This window comes from Cervus canadensis, chromosome 5, assembly GCF_019320065.1.
Source record: "Cervus canadensis isolate Bull #8, Minnesota chromosome 5, ASM1932006v1, whole genome shotgun sequence".
Lineage (NCBI taxonomy): Eukaryota > Metazoa > Chordata > Mammalia > Artiodactyla > Cervidae > Cervus > Cervus canadensis.
The window spans coordinates 13,293,438-13,318,556 of record NC_057390.1 but is presented as its reverse complement, the minus strand read 5'-3'; the positions used below and the strand labels follow the sequence as shown (position 1 = coordinate 13,318,556).

Here is a 25,119-nt window from a genome sequence, read left to right as displayed (position 1 = left end):
AAATTGAGGAGAAACCTATTTCCTTTGAAAAAGTCCTCCCTCCCCACATTGTGAGTGTTGGAGTAAGTTAGTAAACAGCATCTCTATACTTCCAACAGAGACAGGTATTCAGAATCAGAGGAAACTCCTTTGATGAAGGCACAAATGGGAAGAGAGAGGAAAACATCGTGCAGACAGGCCGGCAACACTGTGACGAGACAGAGTGAACAGTCATGGGACATCCCCTCAGGCTCTGGCCTCAAGCAGATGGGTTTCCTCTGGCAGCGCTAGGCCTGTGGTCAAGGCAACAACTCATTTACAGAAAGAGCTCAGGATTGCGGTATGCAAGCAGCATCCACATGTCTGGCCATTCTACCCAGCAAGGGGAAGGTTCCATCAGGCCACCCAGCTGGTACCATCTGCATGGGGTCCAGCCCTCCCTGGTAAGGGCCTCGGGGGACCCAGGGAGGAGCATTCATTCCCCACAGTGATTCCAGAAGCTCATTAAAGACACTTTCATGATCTAGGAGGTGTGGACTATATTATTATTATCTACAAACCTATATAATTAATCATAACTACAATCAGATCTTATATTTAAATCATGCTTTTGCTCTTTCCAAGTATGTTTTCATCTATACCTTCCATTATACATAAAAGAACCTTAAAAAGCAATATTAGTAGCCCCATTTGACAGACAAGGAAACTGAGGCATGGAGACTGATCTTCTAAAATCAGCAATTGAGTTCTTATTAGTTAGCAGTTAAGTTGGGCCTAGAGCTCTGTTCTATAAGCTAGTATCTAATGATGCGGTTTTCAACCTGGGCTATGTATTAGACTCACCTGGAGAGAGATCTTAACACTTCAGGCTGCACTCCTCCGCCCCCACTCCTAGACCACTGAACTCAGAATCACTGGGGTAGGACTCTGGCAGGTGTCAGGAACTGTGAAGCTCCCCAGGTGATTCCAACGCACAGTCAAGGTTGACGGGGACATCATCAGCCTTACCTGGGAGCTTGCTGGTCATGCAGGGCCTCAGGTCCCACCCCAGACTTACTGCATCTTAATTTTAACATTTTAATCTTCACTTAAACCAGATGCCTAGGTGAATCCTGTGCACAGTAGGGTCTAAGCACTGGGCTGCTGCATCTAGAAAAGCCCACCAGCCAGTCTGGCCTGAGTTGGAGACGAGGCGGCTATGGGCCAATCATTAACCTACTCAGCATTGCTTAGACCGGGCTATACCCGTAAGGTGTGTTGTCACAGCTTGTGAATGGAACAAGCTTAAAACTGGTAACCTCTATTTCAGGATCCCTAGGAACAGCAGAGGGGAAGGAGTTTCTGGTAGGAAGGCATCATGTGTGAAAAGGCGGGGGCATTGCAGTGCACAACCCCTTGCAGACCCCTTTCTCGGTCTGTGGAGGTGCCTCCTCCCTGCCAGCGGCTCAGCTCGACTCACCGTCCACAGATTTGGCGGGAGAGCCCACAGGGCTCTTCGGCTCGGACTTGGCCGGGCTCTGAGCTGGAGAAGCAGGTGCAGACTTCACCGGGGAGCCAGGTTCCTCTGGGGCAGGCTCCTTCTCTCCTGGAAACACAGACAAGCAACTCAGGACAGAGGCCAGGGAGATGAGAGATGCGCAGACAGAGTGCTTGAAGGCAATGCTTTCTTCTACGTGGTCCTCATTTCTCCTAACTGGAATTAGCTGCTTCCCCATCCCCTCCACCCCCACACCAACACACACACTTTTAAAATGTCTGCTACACTCCGGGCGAGGCAAATGGGAGAAGTCAGAGTCCAGTTCTGTTTCCTCCATCAAGTCACATCCTCGGATGGATTATATTACCCCTGATGTGGATGCAAGACTGCAGGGGAATTCCCGCCCACCATTTGTATGCAGCTCATATACTATTTATGTAATTCACATGTTCAGCCCAAACAGTCTCTAGAGACAAAAAGCACTGTATTTTTCTATCTACTTCTTCGACTGGCACGTGAGAACTCCAAGCAAGCTGGCAAGGGTTCTTCTAGTGCCTTTGTGCGGAAGATGGCTGACTTTGGGTGGCGAGGGGATGTGGAAGAAGGTCCTTCCCTGAGGGAATAAAAGCCTTTGATACCATGCAGGGGCCTGTGGGACTCCTGGGCACAAGGCCTCTCTGTCCCCCATTTCTTTGATTATAGGAAGCTACCTTCATTCAACCTCCATGACCTTCCCTGAGTTCCAATGGGGAGATTCAAGCTGTTGTTAATTATAAAAGGGACAGGAGGTGAGACGAGGGAGAAACAAACAGCAAGAGCAGCCTTGGGGCAAGGCCCATCAGAGGAAACACACACCATATCTTTGAGCTATTTTGCAGATACTGAAACGCCTTCCAAGTGGAAGAAGGTAATGATTAATAATGATATGCTGCCCACAAGCATGTAGACCCCAGATCAGTTGGAACTGAAGGTTGACAATGCTGACTCCTACTTACCTCACCACTAACCCATCCAAAGAATGTCCACAAGCTGATCACCCCTTCTTTGGACAATTAATACAAAATTTCTCACTATCTTCCCCAAGTTGGAACATACAGTTGTGAAGGCATTAGCCCACCATTGCCCCCTTGGCCTGGCAAAGCAATAAAGCTATTCCCATCTACTTCACCCAAAACTCTGTCTCCGAGATTTGATTCTGCACCAGTGCAGAGAGAAGCTGAGCTTTCAGCATCATCCTGTCTGGTGGACAAAATCAAGAGCTAAGTCCTGTGTCTTAGACCCCAAGTGCATCTAGAGCAACGAGAAGGGACAGCTCAAGAGGGGAACAGAGAGGGCTTCCTAGATGGAGAGAAGTTTTCCACGGAGCCTGAAGTGTAGACAATATTGAATAAGGTAGCCAAGAAGGGAAACTCTGCCAGGAAGGGACAAAAGCATGAACAAGCTCTCAAGAGTCGGTGTGGACAGATGGGCTTGACTGAGATTCTGACATAAAGGCCTTGGCTGCTGACAGTTCTGATTGCCAGGTTTATACCAAACCAGATAGATCCGTCAACAACAGTGATCACTATAATAATGATCATATTATTACAACTAGCATTTGTCTGGTGCTTACTGACCTAGGCCATATTTATAGGCCCTACTCTAAGTAAGCACCACACGGATTAACTCCTTCCCAGGTGAGAGCGTCAGTGGGGTCACGGCAGCACCGTGTAACCACTGCCAGGTATGAGCCATGAGGGGCATTACTGGGGATTACAGTATTATGCTCATAAGAATATTGCTTGGTGATGAGGCAGGGAGGTCAAATTGAAGACGTGAGAGAGAGGAGACACAGAGAAGCAAATGAAGATTGAAAACAAAGCAGAGAAGCCTGGACGGAGCCCTGAGGGCTCTGGTGGGCAGGAAGGAGTGGGGTCCGGCTGCTTGGATGGGGGCAGGGGGTAGTGACGGCCTCAGTTGCTCTGCTGCCTCCCGGGTGCCCCAAGCTCTCCCCTCCCTCCGGCAGGTCCTGAAGCACTGGCCCCCCCCACCCCCCGGGGTTATTTACCCTCCAGTTCCAGCTTCTTCCTCTCCACCTCCTTCTTGTACTCCTCCAGCTCCTGGTCCGTGAGTTGGCTGAAGGGGTTGGGCGCCGTCTCCTCGGATTCGTCTTTGGCATCCGCCTGGCCCTGGGACATCAGCTGGCTGTCTGTGGACTGAAAGTTAACCACAGAGCGTGTTGCCCTCTGAACGCCGCGCTCGGGGCCCAGGCCCCAGCTTCCTTTCAGACTCATGTGGCTGCCCATGGTCTTGCTAGGGACAGCGTGGCAAGCAGCTCCTTGGCAACAGCTCAGGGCCTTGGGGTGGGGTTGCTCACTCCTTCCCACAGCTGTCTCACCCCAAGACCTGGATTCTCTGCAACTGCCTGGATGAATGCAGGGGTACCTCCCTCTGCCCCAGAAATAAAATCAAAGGATGCTCCCAAAGAAAAGGAAGATGCACCTTTATTGCAATCTCTCCTGTGGACACTTGCAAGCTGTCACTATGCAAATACAGTCAGCGGCCCACAGTCAGCCAGCCAAAACCCAGCAAGCAAAGCGTTGGCTCAACCAGCTTCAAGCCAGCCACTCCCCACCCACCACCCCTCTTCCCCCAGCAGCAGGACAAGCCACGCAGCACACAGCAGTAAGTCATATGCAAAACACACAGTGACTCCAGCATCCTCAGTCCAAACTGTTAGCTCTGTTGTGCACACAGTCATAAATTCAAGGAAGTCAAGGTCTTGAATCTTGGATCTTCAACCTACCTGCTCTGCAGGTCCCTGCAGGGACACTGGCAAAATCACTGTGTTTCACCTCCTCTGGGGAGCCCCTGGCTCTGGAGAGCTCACCGCTGGGCCTTATGCGAGCTCTGGGAATCCTTTGACCCCTCTAGCCCAGGACAGGGACTAATATTCAGACCCCACAGCCCTTTATCCCTTTATCCTAACTCAGCATCCTCCTCTTGGCCTTTGGAGATACAGTGCTCTGGAGCTGAGGAGCCAAAGAAAGTGAAGCCCAAGGGAGGTGAGCCAGAGCAGCTGACCCACGCCATGCACTCTGGGCCGGCTGTTTCTGGCCCATCAGGTATTCTGATGATGGGCCCTGGGCTCCTACCAAAAGAAGGGCAGCACTGGGCCTATCTTAGGGAATTATGGGGTTCACAAGAGAGTCCAACACCAAGATCCCAAGATGAGGGACTCCAAGGAGAGCACTTGGTATAAATGGCAGAGTTTTTAATAATTTTGCTCATTGTATCAAACTCTCACCTCCCCCCAATGTCATGGGGTGGGTATGTCTATCCTTGACCCTGTAGCATATTTGATGTCCCTCCTCTTGGCTGAGCTGGGGTGGGGTGGAGGGGATGGCATGACCTTCACACTTCCCTTGCCAATGGACACCCATCTTGTGAGTTGCAGCCCCATCTGCAATCATGACATCAGTTTGCTCTGCAGAGAGGAATGGTCCCTGAATCCTCCACACACCCAGCTCCGGCCCTTACTGCTAAGGAAGATGCCCCTGTGACTTTGCAATGAGCAGCAATGATTTCCAACACAAGCCAGAACTCTGACCTTTACCCCTTTCGCTAAGCACTACACAAACACTGTTCTATCTCAAGCATGGAAACAACTTTGAATTTTCTAACGCCATGTGGGTTTTGTAGGCAACTCACTGGCCCTCCCCCTCCTGTGGAGCACCCGTCCTTATATACATGTCTGCGCTCTGAGAGCACATGGGCATCCTCTCAGAGCTGTGGCCTGATGATGCCATATTCAAGCACAGAGGACAGAACCATTTGGAGCAGGCAGCTATAGAGCCGCTGGGAGCGGCCAGCCATGCTCCTACGAGCCCGCCCTGCGGAGCACTGGCAGAGGGCAGAGAGGAGTTCCACAGGAGAACCGGGCAAGCCTATCACTCCGGCGGGTGGGCGGCTTGGGCTGCTCCCCGCTCCCTCTCCCGCCCTCCCGGCGCCCACAGGGGGCGATAAGACACGGTCCTCAGTCCTCATAGCATCCGTTTTGCAGCAAAAGCACCAGCGCCCAAGATCACAGGGAAAGCTGAGCATATATGGGCTCAGGGGTCCTGCCGCCCAGCCCCAGGCACTGCAGACCCAGAAAGCAAACTCGTTTCCCCTGCAGGCGGGGGCAGCGTCTGCTGTACCGGGCTTCGGCTCTTCTCCGCGATGACGCTGGCCAGCAGCTGGGACTGGGGCCCTGCCGACTTCACATCCTGTCGGTTTTGTTCTCGAATCTGTGTGGAAAGGGAGGGGAGAGTGAGCTAGCAGTCCAGAAGCAGGGCGTACTTAGTAGGCCGCCCAGTGTGGTGTGAACATACACAGTAACACATCACGTCCACTCTAAGACAGTCTCCATGGCTTTTGCAGGGAATGAGTAGCTGATGTAAAACACCAGATTCTCATGAACTCTAAGAAGATCATTGTAAGCGATGAAGAGTGAAACGAGGCATGGCAGATCCTTGAGGGGGATTCTCAATTTTCAATATTCCTATAAAGCCCCTGAGGAATTGGTTTAAACCACAGATTTCTGGGGGAGAGGGACACCTCATACATGTTAAATCTCAAACCCGTGGGAGGAGGGTTGGGGGTAGCTCAGGAATCTGCATTCCAGAGGCGCACACATTGAAACACTGCTCTGAGAGCATGCCTGGCCTCTTGGAGGTGGTTCTGTTACAACTTAGGTATTTAATGTAACATGAAGAAAATAAGTGAGTGAACTGTAAAGCCAAGGTAGAGAAATAAATATAAAGGGTTTTGCAATTTTGAAAATGAGCCAAAGGGAAACAGCATAAAATTTGTAAAAATTCAATTTGGGGGCCTCTTAGATGCATCTACTGTCTGAAGCTAGCACCCCTCTCTTAGATGTTCACACATGATGAAAAAAGCACAGCACTTAGCATGGTGCCTGGAATGTGGCCAATAAATGATCGCTTCTTTCCTGTGTGGGCTCAGTCAGTAAAGAATCTGCCTGCAATGCTGGAGACCTGGGTTCAACCCCCAGGTCAGGAAGATCCCTTGGAGAAGGGAATGGCAATCCACTCCAGGATTCTTACCTGGGGAATTCCATGAATAGAGGAACCTGGTGGGCTATATTCCATGGGGTCGCAAAGAGTTAAACATGACTTGAGGGACTAACACTTTCTTTTTTTCTTTCCCATAAGAGGCATCTAGGGTGAGTCGGGCACATCCTGCGGACGTCCCTTCCTTACACTCATGGGAGGAGAGATGGGAGGCAGTTAGCTACACCTTACCTTGTTGCGCATGTCCAGCACTTCTTGGGGGTCAGTATAGAGAGGCACAAATTGGTTTGGGTTTTCGATCCGTATGGGCATGCCACTGCTGGATTTCTCCACCTCGTCAGCCTTCATCCACTGAACACACACAAGGCCCGGTGGGTAAGACAAAGACACACAGCTCACCATCCACCCCAGTGGTCCACCCCAGGAGAGCTGGGCTGACTGGCCTGCATGGAAGGTCAGCAAGCCCAGACAAACACATTCCCTCCTCTTGGGGCACTTGGATATCTGTCTCCCAGAGCAGAGATGGGCAGCAGATGACCCAGCAACCAAACTAAGCCCTTGATCAACAGCCCTAAAAAACACTTCGGAGGGACAGAGCCTCGGTGACCAGTTTTGACAGACAGGCGGCCCCTCGCGTATTAAGAGGACTTGTGGATAGTTTCAGTTTTTAAATGCAGAGCTATTCTATTTGGCTGCCAGCTACTTACAAAGTAAGTAGTGAAAATCAAATTAAGGGTCAGTGGTGTTTGTGTGAGGGAGAAAGAGGGAAAGAGCATAAAATTTGTAAAATTTCAACCTCTGGGCAGGTCTCTTCAACACATCTAATGCCTAAAGCAAGTCCACAGAAGAGGGTATAATGGGAGAGGACAATGTCATAGAAGCAAGTACCCACCTCCCTCCTGGTTTTGCATTAGATGGTCAGTTCAAATGTTGGATACCCATCCCCCGAACTTCCTGGAAGCCCTTCCAGATGTGGGAGCAAAAAGTTTTCATGTGGCTGAGAGTGACCTGGTTCAGCCACCCTCTGGACCCAGAAACTCAGCACAGAGGTACAAGAAGCAGGTGATCTGCTCTGTAGGCATGAGCGGCTGCTCCCAGACGCCCAGTAGGAAGCCCTAAGGGGAGACAGGACTAGCCCAGGCCTGGGGGAGGTTTGCTCTGTTCCCCTTTTAAAGCAGCTTAACCCACACAGGTGGCCGGGCACTCTCCTCTGACCCCGATCTCCCCAGCAGAGCCCCTCTGCCCTCCTTACTGTGGTCTTGGGCCGAGGGCTGCCCATGCTCCTCTGGACCTCGTCAGCCACGTTGACCCGCAGGTAGGTGTTGGGCGTGTTGAGCCAGCGGGTCTTCTCCTTCTGCTGCTTCTGGGCATGCTGCCGCAGAGCAGGCACTGGGGCGCCGTCCTCCTCAAACACGAAGGCAGTGACCGTGGCTGGAATCTCCACCTCACTTTTGTGTTTGGTTTTCTCTTGAACGAAGGGATAGCGGTAGGTGTAGCCTGTTCTGTAACCCTAAAAAGAACAAAAATAGAACCACTTGAGGTAGGGAAAATGGTCAATAACATGCCAGCTGGCCAGCCCACACACTTCACCCCCTTCCATCTAAAGGACTCAATTTAACCCAAAGCCTCCATAATAAAATACAACCCAGGCCTTGCCACACCTGTGGAAGAAAGTGAAATTGTTAGTTGCTCAGTCGTGTCTGACTCTTTGTGACCCCCATGGACTGCAGCCCGCCAGGTTCCTCAGTCCACGGGATTCTCCAGGCAAGAATACTGGAGTGGGTTGCTATTTCCTTCTCCAGGGGACCTTCCCCACCTAGGGACTGAACCCAGGTCTCGCGCATTGCAGGCAGATTCTCTACTTGTTTCCTGTCTTGGTCCCCCAACCCCTCCCTTCCTCCACTCCAACAAGCCCTTTGATCAGGGGTGAGAAAGTCACCAAAATCTTGTGGACCAGACAGAGCTCCAGCTTTGGGTCTGGTCCAGTAGTTGTCAACACACTGGAATCACAAAGGAGCGTTGAAAATATGGATACCTGGGCTCACCTCAGAGTTGCCCATTTCATTGGACATTGGTGCCATCTGGGCTACAGGACTTTAAAAAGCTTCCCAGCTGCTTTGAACAGTAGCCCTCCCTTCCTCAACTCTGAAGTTTCTTGGCTATTTCTCTCTTGGGAACCCCTGAATTTGACTCAAGAACATCCCTATCTCCTAAGAAGGGCCATATCCCTCAAAGGTGGGCTGTTACTTAGAATGAATATTCAGAAATCTTAGCAGCTGCTGGAATAATTCTCAGCTCTGCCAGTCATCTTTTTTTAAGTTAAAGTGGCATTAAAAATTATGCAGATTACAGAAAAATACATAGCCATGTAGAAAAATTAAGCAGTATGAAAAAAACATAAGGAAAATATGGGTTTTATGCAAAATCTCATCCTGAGAGACAACCACTAAAAATCCTTTCAGTCATCTCTCTAAGCATACATATATAAATGCACATATGTAAATATACAGACTATATAATTAATGTATAATATACATAAAATATATAAAACACTATATAAATGGGACTGTACCACATAAGCAGCCTTTTAAAAAACTAAGATATAACTGACATGTAACATTACATTAGTTTCAGGTGTACAACACAGTGATTCAATATTCGTATGTATTCTATGCATAACTGAATCACACCTGAAACTAACACAGCATTGTAAATCACCTATGTCATTGTTTAGTCGCTAAATTGTGTCCAGGTCTTTTGTGACTCCATGGACTGTAGCCCGCCAGGCTCCTCTGTCCATGGGATTTCCCAGGCAAGAATACTGGAGTGGCTAGTACACTTCTATTAAAAAGAAACTGTATGTATTGTGAAATGATCACCATGAATCTAGTTAACATCTGGCACCTTACATACTTAAAACTTTTTTTCTTGTGATGAGAACTTTTAAGATCTACTTACTCTTTTAGCAACTTTCAAATACACAACACAGAATTAATAACTACAGTCACCACGCTGTACATTACACCCCCAGGATCACTTATTTTATATATGGAAGCTTTTACCTTTGATCCTGTACCCATTTCTCTCTGCCCCATACCTGGCAGCTACCAATCTGTTCTCTGCATCTCCGAGTTTGAACTTTTTGGTTTGGGGGTTTGTTTTTTTTTCAATTCCACATATAAATGAGATCACACAGTATTTGTCTTTCTCTGTTTGACTTATATCACAGCATAATCCCCTCAAGTTCCATCTACATTGTTTCAAATGGTTAGACTTCTTTCTTTCCATGGCTGAATAATATTCTATCATATATATAGAGAGAGATGATATATATATATATGCACCACTTTTTCTTTATCCATTCTTCCATCAGTGGATACTTAGGTTGCTTCCATATCTTGGCTATTTTAAGTATTATTACATAACCAGCTTTATAAGTTGCTTCTTTAGTTCATCAATGTGTCTTGGAGATTTCCTCATGTTACTGAACATAGATACACAGCAACCCTTAAACAACTGCATAATATGCCAGTGAATGTACATATCACAATTTATCTAACCAACACTGGAAGACACTTTTGTTAATTTCAAAATATTATAAACAACCCTAAAATGAGTAATTTTACACATTTTTCTTTAAGCAGTTAACATAAATGCCTAGTAATGAAAATGACTGAGTCAAACGGTGCACAGTTTTTACATATTTATTTTAAAAGTTTTTATATATTTATCATGTCCATCTTCCCAAGACACTGAGCCAGTTTGTACTTCTGCCAATTGTGCTGGAGTTCCCAGTGCTCATCTCCTTTCCCCACACTGAATATTGTTGAGGTTTAAAAAAAATCATTGGCAGTTAGATGGGTTAAAAGTAAAACCTTCTACTTTTGTTTTGTTCTTTTTTAGATTACTAGTAAGACTGGATATTTAATTACATTTAATGGCCTCAAATATCTTCCCTTGTAAACTGTGTCCTCAGTTCATTTTCCTATTGTGATGTTTATCTTTTTCATATTATTTCTTTTACAGTAAAGATATGGATCTTTTGACTGTCAGAGATGTTGCAAATATTTTCCCCATACTTTGTCTTTAGTTTTGTTCATGGCGGGTAAGGTGGTTTTTAAAAATGTAAAATTTGAATTTTAATGTAATCATAAATGTCAATATTTGTCATCATGATTTCAGACTTTCCTGCCATGCTTGACAAGGTCTTTCCCAGCACAAGAGCATCAAAAACATTCATCTATGTTTTTAAATACCTATATGAATCTCCTTTTCATGTTTAAATTTTTGGCGAATGAGGGATCTATCTTGTTGAAAGGATAAAGCAGCAAGCCACCCTAGGTTCATTTCCCACAGGGCTAGGAGTCTATCTTTCCCCACAGATTTATAAGATGGCTGTTTCTCCTGTTAAATTTTCATGTATTGGGGATCTATTTCTGGACTCTCTAAGCTGATTCTGGACTCTCTAGCTCTGATTGGCCCGTCCCTTCTGGACTAATGCCCCTTCCTTCAATGACTAAAGCCTTATCGCACTTTACCATGTGGTGGTAATCACTATAGAATTTTCCAAGCCATTCTGAATTTCACCTGAAAGAACATGTTGCTAAGTCCTTATATCTTGCTCCACTTTTGAGGAAATTACATTGAGTTTATTGATTAACTTGGAAGCCTCTTTACCCTATTGAAGCTTTTAACCAAGAATAAATTATAGCTCTTCACTGATTTAAGGTTTTCTCTGATGTCTACTGGTTAAATTTTACAGCTGTCTTTAAAGGGCTTCTGCTTAAAACTTTATGATGTTGCTGCATTTACAAATAGGATTATTTTCTCTCATATTTTCACATTCATTATTATATGTTAAAATACAAAAAAGCCACTAATTGTTACACATATTTTCATAATTGACCACTTTAAATGCACTCATTATTTTTTTTTTAGTTGGAGGATGATTGCTTTCCAATGCTATGTTGGTTTTTACCATACAGCAACATGAATCTGTAAGTATATATATATGTCCCCTGCCTCTTGGACCTCCCTCCTAGCCCCCACCCCATCCCACCCCACTAGGCTGCCCCAGAGCATGGGGCTGAGCTCCCTGTGTTACACAGAAACTTCCCGTTAGCTATCTATTTTACATACAGTAAAGTACATGCTTCAGTGCCACTCTCTCAATTCGTCCCACTCTCCTTCCCCTACTGTGTCCGTAAGTCTATTCTCTGTGTCTCTATTTCTGTCCTGCAAATAGGTACATCAGTGCCATTTTTCTAGATTCCATATATATGCATTAATATACGATATTCGTTTTTCTCTTTCTGACTTACTTTCCTTTATATAACAGGCTCTAGGTTCGTTCACCTCCCTAGAACTGACTCAGATTTGTTCCTTTTTATAGCTGAATAGTATTCCCTTGTATGTATGAACAGGGCTTCCCAGGTGGAGCTAGTGGTGAAGAAACCTCTTGCCAATACAGGAGACATAGAGATGCGGGTTGGATCCCCAGGTCAGAAAGATCCCCTGGACGAGGACACGGCAACCCACTCCCGTATTCTTGCTTATATCTTGCTTATATTCTTGTTTATATCTGTTGATGGACATATAGGCTGCTTTCACGTCCTAGCTGTTGTAAACAGTGCTGCAATGAACACTGGGGTACATGTGTCTTTTTCAACTATGATTTTCTCAGGGTATATGTACCCAGTAGTGGGATTGCTGGGTCATATGGTAGTTTTATTCCTAGTTTTTTTAAAGAAATTTCCGTACTGTTCTTCATAGTGGCTGTATCAATTTACATTCCCATCAACTGTGCAGGAATATCTCCTTTTCTCCACTTCCTCTCCAGCATTTATTACTTGTAGATTTTTTGATGATGGCCATTCTGACTGGTGTGAAGTGATTCCTCATTGTAGTTTTTATCTGCATTTCTCTAATAATGAGCAATTTTGAGCAATTCATGTTTTATTGGCCATTCATATGTCTTCGTTAGAGAAATGTCTGTTTAGGTCTTCTGCCCATTTTTTGATTGTTTTTTGTTTGTTTGTTTGTTTTTCTGATATTGAGCTGCATGAGCTGCTTGTATATTTTGGAGGTTAATCCTTTGTCAGTTGCTTCATTTGCAATTATTTTCTCCCATTCTAAAGGTTCAGAGAAGGCAATAGCACCCCACTCCAGTACTCTTGCCTGGAAAATCCCATGGACGGAGGAGCCTGGTAGGCTGCAGTCCATGGGGTTGCTAAGAGTCAGACACGACTGAGCGACTTCACTTTCACTTTCCACTTTCATGCATTGGAGAAGGAAATGGCATCCCACTCCAGTGTTCTTGCTTGGAGAATCCCAGGGACGGGGGAACCTAGTGGGCTGCCGTCTATGGGGTCGCACAGAATCGGACATGACTGAAGCGACTTAGCAGCAGCAGCAGCATTCTAAAGGTTGTCTTTTCATCTTGTTTATGGATTCTTTTGCTGTGCAAAAGCTTTTAATTTTAATTAGGTCTCATTTGTTTGTTTTCATTTTTATTTCCATTACTTTAGGAGGTGGATCATAGAGGATCTTGCTGCAATTTGTGTCCAAAAATGTTCTGCCTATGTTTTACTCTAAGAGTTTTATAGTTTCTGGTCTTCCATTTAGGTCTTTAATCCATTTTGAGTTTATCTGTGTTTATGGTGTTAGGACACGTTCTAATTTTATCCTTTTACAAGGAGCTGTCAGTTTTCCTAGCACCAGTTATTAAAGAGACGATCTTTTCTCCATTGCATATTTTTGCCTCCTTTGTCAAAAATAAAGTGCCCACAGGTGCATGGATTTATGGGCTTTCTATCTTGCTCCATCAGTCTATATTTCTCTTTTGTGCCAGTACCATACTGTCTTGATGACTATAGCTTTGTAGTATAGTCTGAAGTCAGGAAGGTTGATTTCTCCAGCTCCATTGTTCTTTCTCAAGATTGCTTTAGCTATTTGGGGTCCTTTGTGTTTCCATACAAACTGTAAAGTTTTCTGTTCCAGTTCTCTGAAAAATGCCATGGAAATTTGATAGGTATTGCATTGAATCTGTAGATGGCTTTGGATAGTATAGTCATTTTCACAATATTGAGTCTTATAACCCAAGAAAATAATATATCTCTCCATTTGTTTGTGTTATCTTTGATTTCTTTGATGAGTGTCTTATAGTTTTTGGTATACAGGTCTTTTGTCTCCTTAGGTAGGTTTATTCTTAGGTGTTTTATTCTCTCTCTCTCTTTTTTTTTTTGCAATGGTGAATGTGATTGATTCCTTAATTTCTCTTTCTGATTTTTCATTGTTCATGTGTAGGAATGCAAGGTACTTCTGTGTATTGATTTTTTACCCTGTGACTTTACTAAATTTATTGATTAGCTCTAGTAACTTTCTGATAGTATCTCACAGGGTTTTCTATGTATAGTATCATGCCATCTGCAAACAGTGAGAGTTTTACTTCTTCTTTTCCAATCTGGATTCCTTTTATTTCTTTTTCTTCTCTGATTGCCATGGCTAGGACTTCCAAAACTATGCTGAATAAAAGTGATGAGAGTGGGCATCCTTGTCTTGTTCCTGATGTTAGAGGAAATGCTTACAGTTTTCCACCATTAAAAATAACGTTTGCTGTGGGTCTGTCATATATGGCCCTTATTAAGTTGAAGTAGGTTCTTTCCATGCCCATTTTCTGAAGTTTTTGTCATAACTGGATGCTGAATTTGGTTGAAAGCTTTTTCTGCATCCATTAAGATTATCAAATGATTTTTATCTTTAAATTTATTAATGTGGTGTATCACATTGATGGATTGGTGTACACTGAAGAATCCTTGCAACCCTGGGATTAAGTTGATTTGATCATGGTATAGGATCCTTTTAATGTGTTATTGGATTCTGTCTGCTAGAATTTTGTTGAGGATTTTTGCATATATGTAATTTTCTTTTTTAGTAATTTTCTTTTTGTGTGTGTGTTTTGGTATCAGGGTGATGGTGGTTTCATAGAATGAGTTTGGAAGTGTTCCTTCCTCTGCAATTTCTTGGAAAAGTTTGAGAAGGCTAGACATTAGCTCTTCTCTAAATATTTGATAGAATTAACCTGTGAAGACATCTGGCCCTGGGCTTTTGTTTTTGGGGAGATATTTGAACAGAGTTTCTATTACAGTGCTTGTAATTGATCTGTTCATAATTTCTGTTTCTTCCTGTTCAGTCTTGGAAGGCTGAACTTTTCTAAGAATTTGTCCATTTCTTCCAGGTTGTCCATTTTATTGGCATATATTGCTCATAGTAGGTCTCTTATGATCCTTTGTATTTCTGCATTGTCTGTTGTGACCTCTCCTTTATCATTTCTAATTTTGTTGATTTGAGTCTTCTCCTTTTTTTTTTCTTGATATGCACTCATTATTTCTAATTTTTCTTGGTTGATTCTTTTGAACCTTAGAGGCAGATAGATGTACTAACTATAAAGAAGAGTAATTTTGTTTTCTTTACAACATGTACACCTCTTATTTTTAGATCTCACTGCCTTGAATTGATTTTCAATATTAGTCTTGAACAACATTAAATAATAGTGCTGAGACCAGAATCATTGTTCAGTTTCAAAATTTAATGGAAATTCTTCTAGTGTTTCACCATGAAACTGGTGTTTGTTCTGACAAAAAAAAAAGCAATTTTAATCATATTAAATAAATGACTTCCTATCCTACTTAACAGCTATTATTTTTATAAATAGAGATTACATTTTTATCAAATACCTTTTGATCTCAAAGTGATCCATAGGTGTTTATCCTTTGACTCATTGATATCATGAAATATATTTAGATTTATAATATTAAACCATCCTTCAATACAAGGAATGAGCCCTCACTTCTTTATCATGTATTATTATTCTAATATTATGCCAGATACTATTTGCTAGTTTTCATGCAGCATTTTTCATCAACTCAGAGTGAGATTTGTCTGAATGTGTTATAATTGTTAGGACCTGGTTTCCTTCTTTCACTCTTCTCTGCCACAGTTTAAACAGCATAAGAATAGTCTATTTCTTAAAGGTTTGAGGGAATTTCTGCATGAAACCATTTGGTCCTGGTGCTTTATTCAGCCACAGATTACTCTACACACAAATGTTAATAGTTGTATTTTCATTGTGAATCATACCTTTCAGTACTATAAAGTTACCCTTGTGGTCAGACCTGTAATAAACTGGTGATGATTTGGAGGAACTGGAAGCAAAAAGGAAAGGATTAATTATTGCAATGACCCAGACATAATAACGAAAGGGTCCAAATTAGTAGCAGTGAGGAGGAGGGGGAAAAATACAGAAATGTTGCAAAAATAGGGCACATCTTCACTCTTCTGAGCAATCTGGGAAGCCATAGCCTCTTCTTGCCCTTAGATCCTCACTGTATATGCTTTCCTCTTATTCTTGAATTGTTTCCTGTTTATGTCATATATCATCAATTAAACTGTTAGTTCCAGAAGGAAGGATGTCTTATAATGCTTTTGGATCCTTTAAAGCCCACTCTAGTCACATATCAGTTAATTTTTCGCCTGATTGTTTGGTTGATTCATCACAATAGGAATAGGGCTATAATGCTGTTTATTGGAAATAGGGAAATCAAAGCTATTATGTTTTCTGCATTAAAATCATGAGATTAGAAGGAAACACAGAGCTAACTGCAAAAGAGGAGTAAGCCAAGCCACAATATGATAGAGGGTCTTGGTCCTGATTTTTGCTGGATTACCACCTCACATGCCAACCAGTAGCTTCCTACCCCTTCTCCAAAAGGCACCCAGCAGGTATGACATCCACAGCCCTTGGAAAGGGAGTGGCAAAGGCCATCGTTTGAGAAGTCTCAAGTACTTTAGAATGACCACAAATTCTTAGCCAAGTTGCCACTCAAGGGCCTTTAACAGCTGAACTGTGATGCTGGCAGTTCTAACATCTACCGAGTGCTTCATACTGACTGGTTTTGGGGGGCTAAGCCACAAAGGACTGGCCTGGAAGGACAATGGCAGGAGACTCACCAGATTGTCCAGCATCCTCATGAGGGCTTCGAACTCGTGCTCCCCCAGCCGACTCTTCTGCATGGGCCCGAAGGTGCTTCCTGCCCACTGCACAGATCCCACCTCATGAGGCCGGTGCTTCTCCTGCTCCAGCAGAATGAGGTTCTCCACACCCCCCGCGCTGGACAGAGCAGACACCTGTGGCAAAGAGCAGAAAGCCGTCAGCTCACACACACGTGTGTGTGTATACACCCACAACCCTGTACACATCTCTGCTCCTGTGCGTAACAGAGAATGGGGATCAGGGAAGGTTAGAAACAGAAATTTCTGGAAAACTGAGTTGTATCTGGTTTTTTCCTCCCAGAGGAAAGCTGCTCCAAACTTGTAGGGCATGTGCCCATTTCCAAGGAAGAGGTATTAGTATTTCTTTCCTAATGTCAGTTTTTAGGCAGACATACCCATAGCAAGGGTTAAATCTTGAGAATAAAACAGCGCAAAAGACTGAAAAGTTACTTGGCACAGAGGCCAACAGGGAACAAGGGAATTTGAAAAAAAGAGACTTCAATTCTCATCTATAATATTTTACTTCTCCAAGAAGAAAAGGCTGTTGATATTTGTTAAATCTGATGGGTGGAGAGTGGGTATTGTATTATTCTCTGTATTTTTCTGTGTCTGAAATATCTCCCCTTAAAAAACAAGTCTCTTGAAAGAAATAAGCTGGCTTCTAGGCCAACAAAATATGAGTGTGGCCTGTTGGATGAATTAACAGGTCTAAAGGAAGAATATCCTCCATAATGGGTTTAGCCAGTCAAGGAAGCCCAGAAAAAGGAGACAGATGAACAGCTGACAGGCACAGGCAGGCCCTGTATAGGGCTTGGAGAACTTTCATCCACAGGCTTAGAGTGTTTGCTCCACTATCAAGGCTCCATGGGGAGACAACCATACAGATAACCAGAAGCAATGGACTTTGGGTTTTAGCGCAAGAGGTATGTGTATAAAACAGGCAGTTTTAGAATGATCCTAAAAACATTCATGAATCCAACTAATCTTATTTTCTAATTCCATGCTCATCTGAAAGTACATTCTATTTATTCCCCATATCTGCCACCCAGATACAACTGGCTATGATTTGGCTTCTTGGGTAAGTCCAGACACAGAGAGAGAAATGGTGGATTCCAAGTATTGTAAGTACTGAAGCTGAAGTTTTGTACTGCATATCAAGACCCTTCCCCAGCAGCTCAGCTGGTAAAGACACCGCCTGCAATGCAGGAGACTCCAGTTCGATTCCTGGGTCAGGAAGATCCCCTGGAGAAGGGACAGGACACCCACACCAGTATTCTCAGGCTTCCCTGGTGGCTCAGATGGTAAAGAATCTGCCTGAAATGCGGGAGACCTGGGTTTGAGTCCTGGGCTGGGAAGATGCCCTGGAGGAGGGCATGGAAACTCTCTCCACTGTTCTTGTCTAGAGAATCCCCATGGATAGAGGAGCCTGGGAGGCTACAGTCCATAGCGTCACAAAGAGTCGGACACAACTGAGCAACTCAGCACGGCATCAAGACCCTGGTGTTCTGATTAATATCTGTTATCCCCTGTAAACCTGCATGCTATGGGGGAACAGCTCCGATTATTTAAACTTTCAGTGTTCCAGTTTTTATGTCAGTTATTGTTTTATTGAAGATGGAAGAAATCGATGTAGCCTGATGAGAAACCCAGGCTGATGAAGCCCTGAGGATCCTGGACATATTCCAGAGAGTATCAGAGTCACCAGTGTAACATACAGCCCCATGAGACTTCCTGGAGGTCAGCCAGGCTTCAGTGACCCCCAACACTCTGTGAAGAGGAAGAAGAACAAGCACTTTCCACACCCTCTTCATCCAAGGCATGTGTCCCATAGAAGCCTCCATTTTTAGGTTAAAAAGATAAATCCACACCCTGCAAGTATAGACACCTAGAGGCCATTTATTCCATACTCTCACAAAAAATAAGAGTCCTTATGTAATATTCCTAGAAGGTGTCAGTTCCATGCTTGAAGAGGCAGCCTAAAGTATTATTGTCCAAATGTTAGAAGGGTTACAATGAGATGATAGAGATTACATTGAGTTGAAATCTACCTTTTTATTATGTTCATTCACTGGTCCCAGTTCTGCCCTCTGCTGCCCTGTTTTCTAATTCTGAAGTCCCTGAGGCCTCTGAGGCTGAGCATATGGGAATACACTCTCAAAGACAGCGAATCCTAGCTGGTTGATCAATTACCACATTCATCCTGGGCTCCTACCTGGTCAAGGCAGGCTTTAGCCCTGGGACCCTGAAACCTTGACTTGAAGTGCCAGCTCCCTGGGGAGAGGCCCCAGCCTGTCAGCTGACCTTTCCCACCAGCTTTTACTGCCCTGAGAAGCAGTGCAATGTAGTGTTTAAGACACAGAACTTGGGTACCAGGCTGCCTGAGTCTGGATCCTGGCTCTGCCACCTACTTGCCGTGTAACTTTGAGCAGCTATTTACCCTCCCTGTAAAATGCAAATAGTATATTTACCTCATGAGGCTTATTTAAGGTATTCCTAAAGCTCTTGGAATAGCACGTGGTGCATAAACAGTGCCATAGAAACACTTATGATAAACAAACTCTGAGGCTTTACCATGGAATGCTGAGAAGCAGTACCCCGGGGACTGGTCATTTGTGGAGGAGGAGAGAACTGCCCACTTCCTTGCAAGAGATGCCTCCTCCCACCTCCCTCTTCCCCTATGCGTTTCCATGGCAATGGGTAGCAGATGGAGAGTTGCCCGAGCTTCTTCTCATCTGTCTGTAAGCAGAGCAGGTAGCCGCCTCTGTGAACAGAGGATGACCCAGTTTCCTGGAACCCCAAATGGATGCAAAGCAAAGAGAATGCTGTCCCCAGGAGAGGGGAACAGGCTCTTAGCCTTGAACTACTGCAATGACCACAGACACATTTGCTTATTTGCCAAGGTCATTGAGGGAGAAAATTAGTCCCATGATGCAAGCAGAACTCCAGGGCAGCTCATCCATCTGGAAATGTCCCTTTCAGAGGCTGTCGTCCCAACAGCTCTGCAGGCTGCCGGTACCTGGTCTCTTCTGAGCCTTCATCCACCCACACCCTTCATCTATCTCTCCTGTTTTTCTTCTACTCCTTCCAGTTCACTTCTCCCTCTAGAAGCCTTCCTGTTCCACTCACTGAAAAAAGACACTGGAGCCTTTCTTGGGGTTATCTGCCCCATTGCCTGATGCACTTTATAAAAGTCACATCGAACCAGTCCCAACTGAAAAGAACGTGACAGCAGGCAGGGCCAAGAGGAGCAGCAGGGGCTGTCCAGGAGAGTGGCGGGCAGCTCGGCCCTCCATCTAGCCGAAGGCCCAGCTAGATGGCTTTCCTCCCTTTGGTTAAATAGCACAGGGGCCCTTTCTGGGGATCTAGAGCCTATGGAGGCGTACTCTATCCGTTCATTTTTAGGGCTGGGCTATCTTTGCAAGGAGATAAGGCTTTATTATGAGCTATTTTCTCATAGAAGCCTCCTTCTGCAGAAAAATGGGAAACTCTTCAGAGTTCAGATGTGGAGAAGAGAAAGTGGGCTTATCAGAAGCTCTGCCGGGTTCTAACATCATCCAGGGGTCAGAGTTCAGAGCTGGCATCATTGGATGGGGGGAGGGGTCATCTCTTCATCACTGTCCTCTCAACTTATCCTTTAAAAACCACTGAGAAAGGTCCCACTGTACAGCCTCCACTAGTGATGCTTTGGGGATTACTTCCATTCTTCCGGCATAGCAACCAAGAAAAGGATGAGCGGTCTTCCTGGGACACTGCTCTGCCCAGGCCTGCCAGGAGAGGGCAGACGGGACACCACAAGGGCTGCAAAAGCGCTGACTCACCCTGGAGCAGCTGGCCTGCCCTGTCAACTGAGTCCTGAAAATACCACCAGCAACACCTCTCCTTGTCTGAGAGGCCATCCTCACAAGGTCTCTATAGACCCAGTTCTACAGTTGAGGAAACAGGAAATGGAGGCTTGCAGGGGGCAAGTCCCTGACCCAAGGGCACAGAACCCAGGGCTGGGAAGGATGGAGCCCAGTCAGTTGTGCAGGTACCCCCTACTCACCTCTGATGGCTTGCTGCACTGGAAGGAGCATGTGCTTGGCTTATCCAACACCATCTTATTTGATAAAACTGCAGGATGTGTGTTTTCCTATTGCTTCTCCACCCACCCTCTATCTCATCCTTTACCAGTTAGGAGGACCACCACAGGCTCCCTGAACTTCACCCTGGGGCTTCCCTGGTGCCAGGCCTGCCATACCAACACTCCACCTGGGCCTTCTCTCCATTTCTCTTTCTGGACTGGACCACATTCAGGGTTGTTGCAAACTACCCTACTCCAAGCAAAGAAAAGCAGACCTACCTGGGTGGTGTTTGTGAGGGGACACCCCAGGTAACACAGGAGCATGGGACAGACCTCCCACTGTCCTACTGATGCGCCCAGGCATCTTCCTGCCCTCAACACTGACCCCCAAGAGTTGGGTGCTGGTTGTTGGACAAGGGTGATAAAAAATTTTAAAGCTACAAAACTAAGTGTGAAACTTTAGAAGAATAAGGCAGAGAAACAGGGTGAGGCTCCACTTAAAGGTCTCCTTAAGTCACAGCTCATGGGGCCACCACCATTATCCCTTGGCCCCGATCGGAGCCCCTCCTGGGCCCGCTGTCCAGAGGAACGTGCTTACCTGTATCTCACACGCAGCCTGTAGGTGGAAGATCTTATAAAATGCCTCCTCCACAGTATCACCCAGAGCAACCACTCCATGGTTTCGTAGCACCAGGATCTGTACAGGAGCAAACAGCCAATTGAAACTTTCAGCCTTCTAAACTTCAATTAAGAGGGAAAGATTTTTCATTTTATTCAGATCAATTTCCATATCCCATCCTGGAACACCTGCCCCCTAGTTCCTCACTCACTCTCCCTATGCAAAAACCCAATGCTACCCCCATGAGTTTTAATATCCACCCAAAAGAATGCTTAAGGTATATACCCGAAGAAATGGAAGATGCTTTTTAAAACAGACTGAATAGCTTGATGGATTTCTTTGGGCAAGGCTTGGGTTTTTAGGCCCTGCGAGCTTAGAAGTCTGAAAAATGAATGGTTATGTTAAAGTGAATAAGTGTATTTGCTGTACACTTAAATAAGTGTATTTAAGTGTATTTAAATACAAGGGTCCAACTTGTCCCCTGTGACTGGGTTGACTTGTGAGTCACATTCAAGGGAGTGATCCCCGAGAGGTGACCCTGCAGACACAGGTGAGTTGGGTCACCTCTCCGGCCCCAGGCTTCTTCCCCATGAACTCTGTGGGGCCTGGCAGCTCTGAGATCCTACAGTTCCATGAAAGAGGCCATAGCAACCTTCTACTCTATCTCATTAAAGGAAATAAAAGCTTAAAGAAATTGAAAGTCTCCCAGCTAATTAGGGGCAGAGTTGGAACCAGAACCCAGGCTGTCCCTGATGATGCAGTGTTTCTGACTCAGCCAGGGGCAGGCAGATCTAAATGGGGGAAAACAGAAATCAATTTACACCAAAGTCCAGGTGCACCCTCCCTTCTTGGTTGGTTTCATCCTTAAGGATGCTGTGAGTAATACCCAAGTGACACCCACCTGGGGGCTGGGACGCAATCCAAGCATCAGATTCGTCCTTCCAGTACCTGGGCTGAGGCCCAGTGGCCTAGTCCTCACACCTGTTCTTGCTGAAAACAGCTGGAATTTTTTTTTCCTCTTAAGAGCCACAGAGATGGGAAGAGACTATGACTCTCGCTCACAAAAGATTTTACAGATAGCGAACGCCTCCTGTCTTTTTGTAGCATTTCAGGGTTGTGAACATCACCCCTCTCCTGGCTCTGCTCATGAGGTTTCAGAGGATGGCAGGAGAGGGTAGCAGGCATTTCTGCTCCATGTTAGAAATGGGAAGACAGGGATTCTCAAGTGGGAGATGACTCCAGCAGCAGCAAGGAAGGGGGCAAAGCACCCATCAAGCCAGGCTTGGCTCTGAAACTTCCCCTTCTAAGCTCACCAGCCCTGATTATGTGCTGTTATAAAATAGATCTTCAGACTTAAATCAAGCAATAATAATGAGATTCTGTTCTGTCAAGTTAGAAGAAAAAAAAAAAAGGGATAATACTCAAGTTTGAGGAAACTATAGAAAAATGGCATTCTCATACATACTAGCCTCGTCTGGACGAGAGGGCAGTCTGTTACTATGCGGTAATAAGTTAAACTATGCATCCTTTAGAAATTTATCCTAAGGAAAGCATCCCAGGCAAACACAAAGGTGTAGCAGAAGGAATTTTCATCATGGAATTGTTTATATTAAAGGAAAATTCAGGGAGAAAAATGTTTTCAATGTCCAACCATAGAGAACTGTTCAGGTAAATGATGGAACAGTCATTCATTCGGTGACATGTAATTTAAAATAGTGATTAGAAAGTATTTTAATAACTTACAGAGGAGTTGACTGTATATTGCTAAGGGGAAAGCAGAGTTTTACAATCCTAGTTTTGCAAATCTACGTGAATAGATATGGGAGTGTGCATCAAAATCGAAGGGTAGGGTGAAAGATTATTTCCTTTCTTTTGTTGCTTTTGTTTATCTGCAACTTTTTCCAATGAATATTTATCCCTTTTGTGATGTGGGTTTTTGACAACCCCTCCCAGAGCATCTTCTTAGAACAGCTGAGCCGAACCTTGCAGGTGGGTCCAAGGCACTTCTGCAGGTTGATCCGATCAGCTTCCTGCTCCATCTCACCATTGAAGTCATAATACGCCATGTCCCCCACCAGAAGGGCATCATGGGACACAGGCAGGAGGCCCCACTTCATGGCTGACACCTTCAGTGAGATAAGGAATCGTTAGCGCAGCAACTCCACCCCCCCAACCCCTGCCCCTCTGTCATAGTCCCCTCTCCTCAGATGGCCAGTCAAGCTCTATCTGGGGACAGGCAGCAGTGAAACAGTGTCCAGGGTCCAGGGGGTGGCTTGGTAGAGACCTTCACCCTTGGCTGCAATAACAGTCACAACTCTTTGCTAACAGGGAGGCCCATTGAGAAGCTCCCATTTTTCTAGCAATGGGGCAATGCAAGTGCCAGGAAAGATGATTAAAACCCAGGCTGTAACCACCATGTGCCAACTCTTGGCCTTTATTAAAATCAAGGAATGTGGAGAGATTGGGAGAGCCTCTCACCTTCCTTCAGTCATCTTGTCCCTCACATCAGCCCCCGCTCTGCAGAGATGCATACTTGGCACAAATACATCACGTAGCCTCAGTCTAACTTTTGGAATGTCTGAGTGCTTATAAACCAGTGTGATTTTGCAGAGAAAAATCACAAGTCAGTGGCAGGTCTGCTCTGCCCATGTAGGTGTGTGGCCAGGGGATTGGTAAGTTGGGGACTGGGTATCTGCTCGTTCCAGATGCACTGCAGCACCTCAGGTAGACATAGAGAAATGTCCAGAGACCCTCAGGGGACAGCCTGCTCCTTGGTCTTCCCTCTGTTCTCTCCCCGTTCTCTTTGCTCCTGCCCCAGCTCTCAGCCCATCCCGTATTGTGAAAAGTGGACACAGTACAGGTTCCCACCATCTGATCTCATAGCAAGATCTGTCCATGCCAGAGCCTGGGCTAGGGCGCAGGTGCCAGCCTGACCTAAGCAGAGGCTCAGAAGGTGGCATCACCCGGGCGAGTGGGGCCAGTTTGCATATGCAGCAGTTGGGGAACACAGGGGGGCCGACAGTACACACCTTCACCTTATCTCCCCTCACCGAGACTTCCACAGTCAGAAAAAATGGAGAGGAGGAGATTCCCACATCGGGTGTCCCTCCTCACCTTGGCCTGAGTTCCAGGGAATCTTTCCAGAACTGCATTAAATGGTGAGTTTGCTCCTAGCTTGTGGGGGCTTACGTCTCCCCGTGGGGAGACTCTCAGAGAGACATGTGCCATGGGTCTGCTGCCATGGGGGCTGAAATGCTGGCTGAAGAGCTGACACTCACCGCGGCCGTGGCTGGAGTGTGCAGGTGGATGATGCAACGCACGTCGGGTCTGGCAGCATAGATGGCCGAGTGCAGGCAGAAGCCCGTGGTGTCCACAGGGAAGCAGCTACTGCCCTTCTCCACCACCTCTCCCAGGATGTTCACTTTGATCTGGGCCATGGTAGGGGTGAGGAGGAAGAGAGACTTCTGACCACTAGAAGGCAGAGGCCTCTCACTCCCCTCCCTGCAGGTAGGCCAGGCATATGCCCACCCACCAGTGTCTACTCTCCACCACACCACGGGCAATGGATGTGCCTGGTGGTGGGGTCAGGGGAAGAGTTCCTTCCCAAAGGGTGAGCACACAGGCTACTGGGAAACAATGGCGATTTTAATTCAACACAAAAACTGCAAGAGTTTCTCAAACTTCACTATGCATGAGGATTACCTGGAGAGCCTATCAAAATGCAGATTCGAATTTGATAGGCCAAGAACTCAGCCTGGGAGTCTGCACTTCCAAAAAGAGTCCAGTGATACCCCTGCTGTTGGTCCATGGACCACAGTTTGAGTATCAAGGTGCAAGGAGAGAGTCATTCACAGAATTCTCTAGAAGCAGATAGGATGAG

General features: G+C 45.6%; 1 protein-coding gene across 2 annotated transcripts in view; it reads right to left on the bottom strand.

Annotated features, from left to right (window-relative positions):
- The window catches only part of ADD2 (adducin 2), a 116,368-nt gene that overhangs the window by 11,574 nt on the left and 79,675 nt on the right, over nt 1–25,119 (bottom strand). For both annotated transcript variants that reach the window (XM_043468241.1, XM_043468240.1), the window contains exons 7-15: nt 24,518–24,667; nt 23,222–23,365; nt 21,219–21,317; nt 16,519–16,695; nt 7,763–8,020; nt 6,742–6,861; nt 5,635–5,724; nt 3,504–3,651; nt 1,439–1,564 (exon numbers count right to left, since the gene is read on the bottom strand). In XM_043468241.1, the coding sequence (XP_043324176.1) occupies nt 1,439–1,564; nt 3,504–3,651; nt 5,635–5,724; nt 6,742–6,861; nt 7,763–8,020; nt 16,519–16,695; nt 21,219–21,317; nt 23,222–23,365; nt 24,518–24,667 (1,312 nt within the window). The remainder of the gene's footprint in view (nt 1–1,438; nt 1,565–3,503; nt 3,652–5,634; nt 5,725–6,741; nt 6,862–7,762; nt 8,021–16,518; nt 16,696–21,218; nt 21,318–23,221; nt 23,366–24,517; nt 24,668–25,119) is intronic.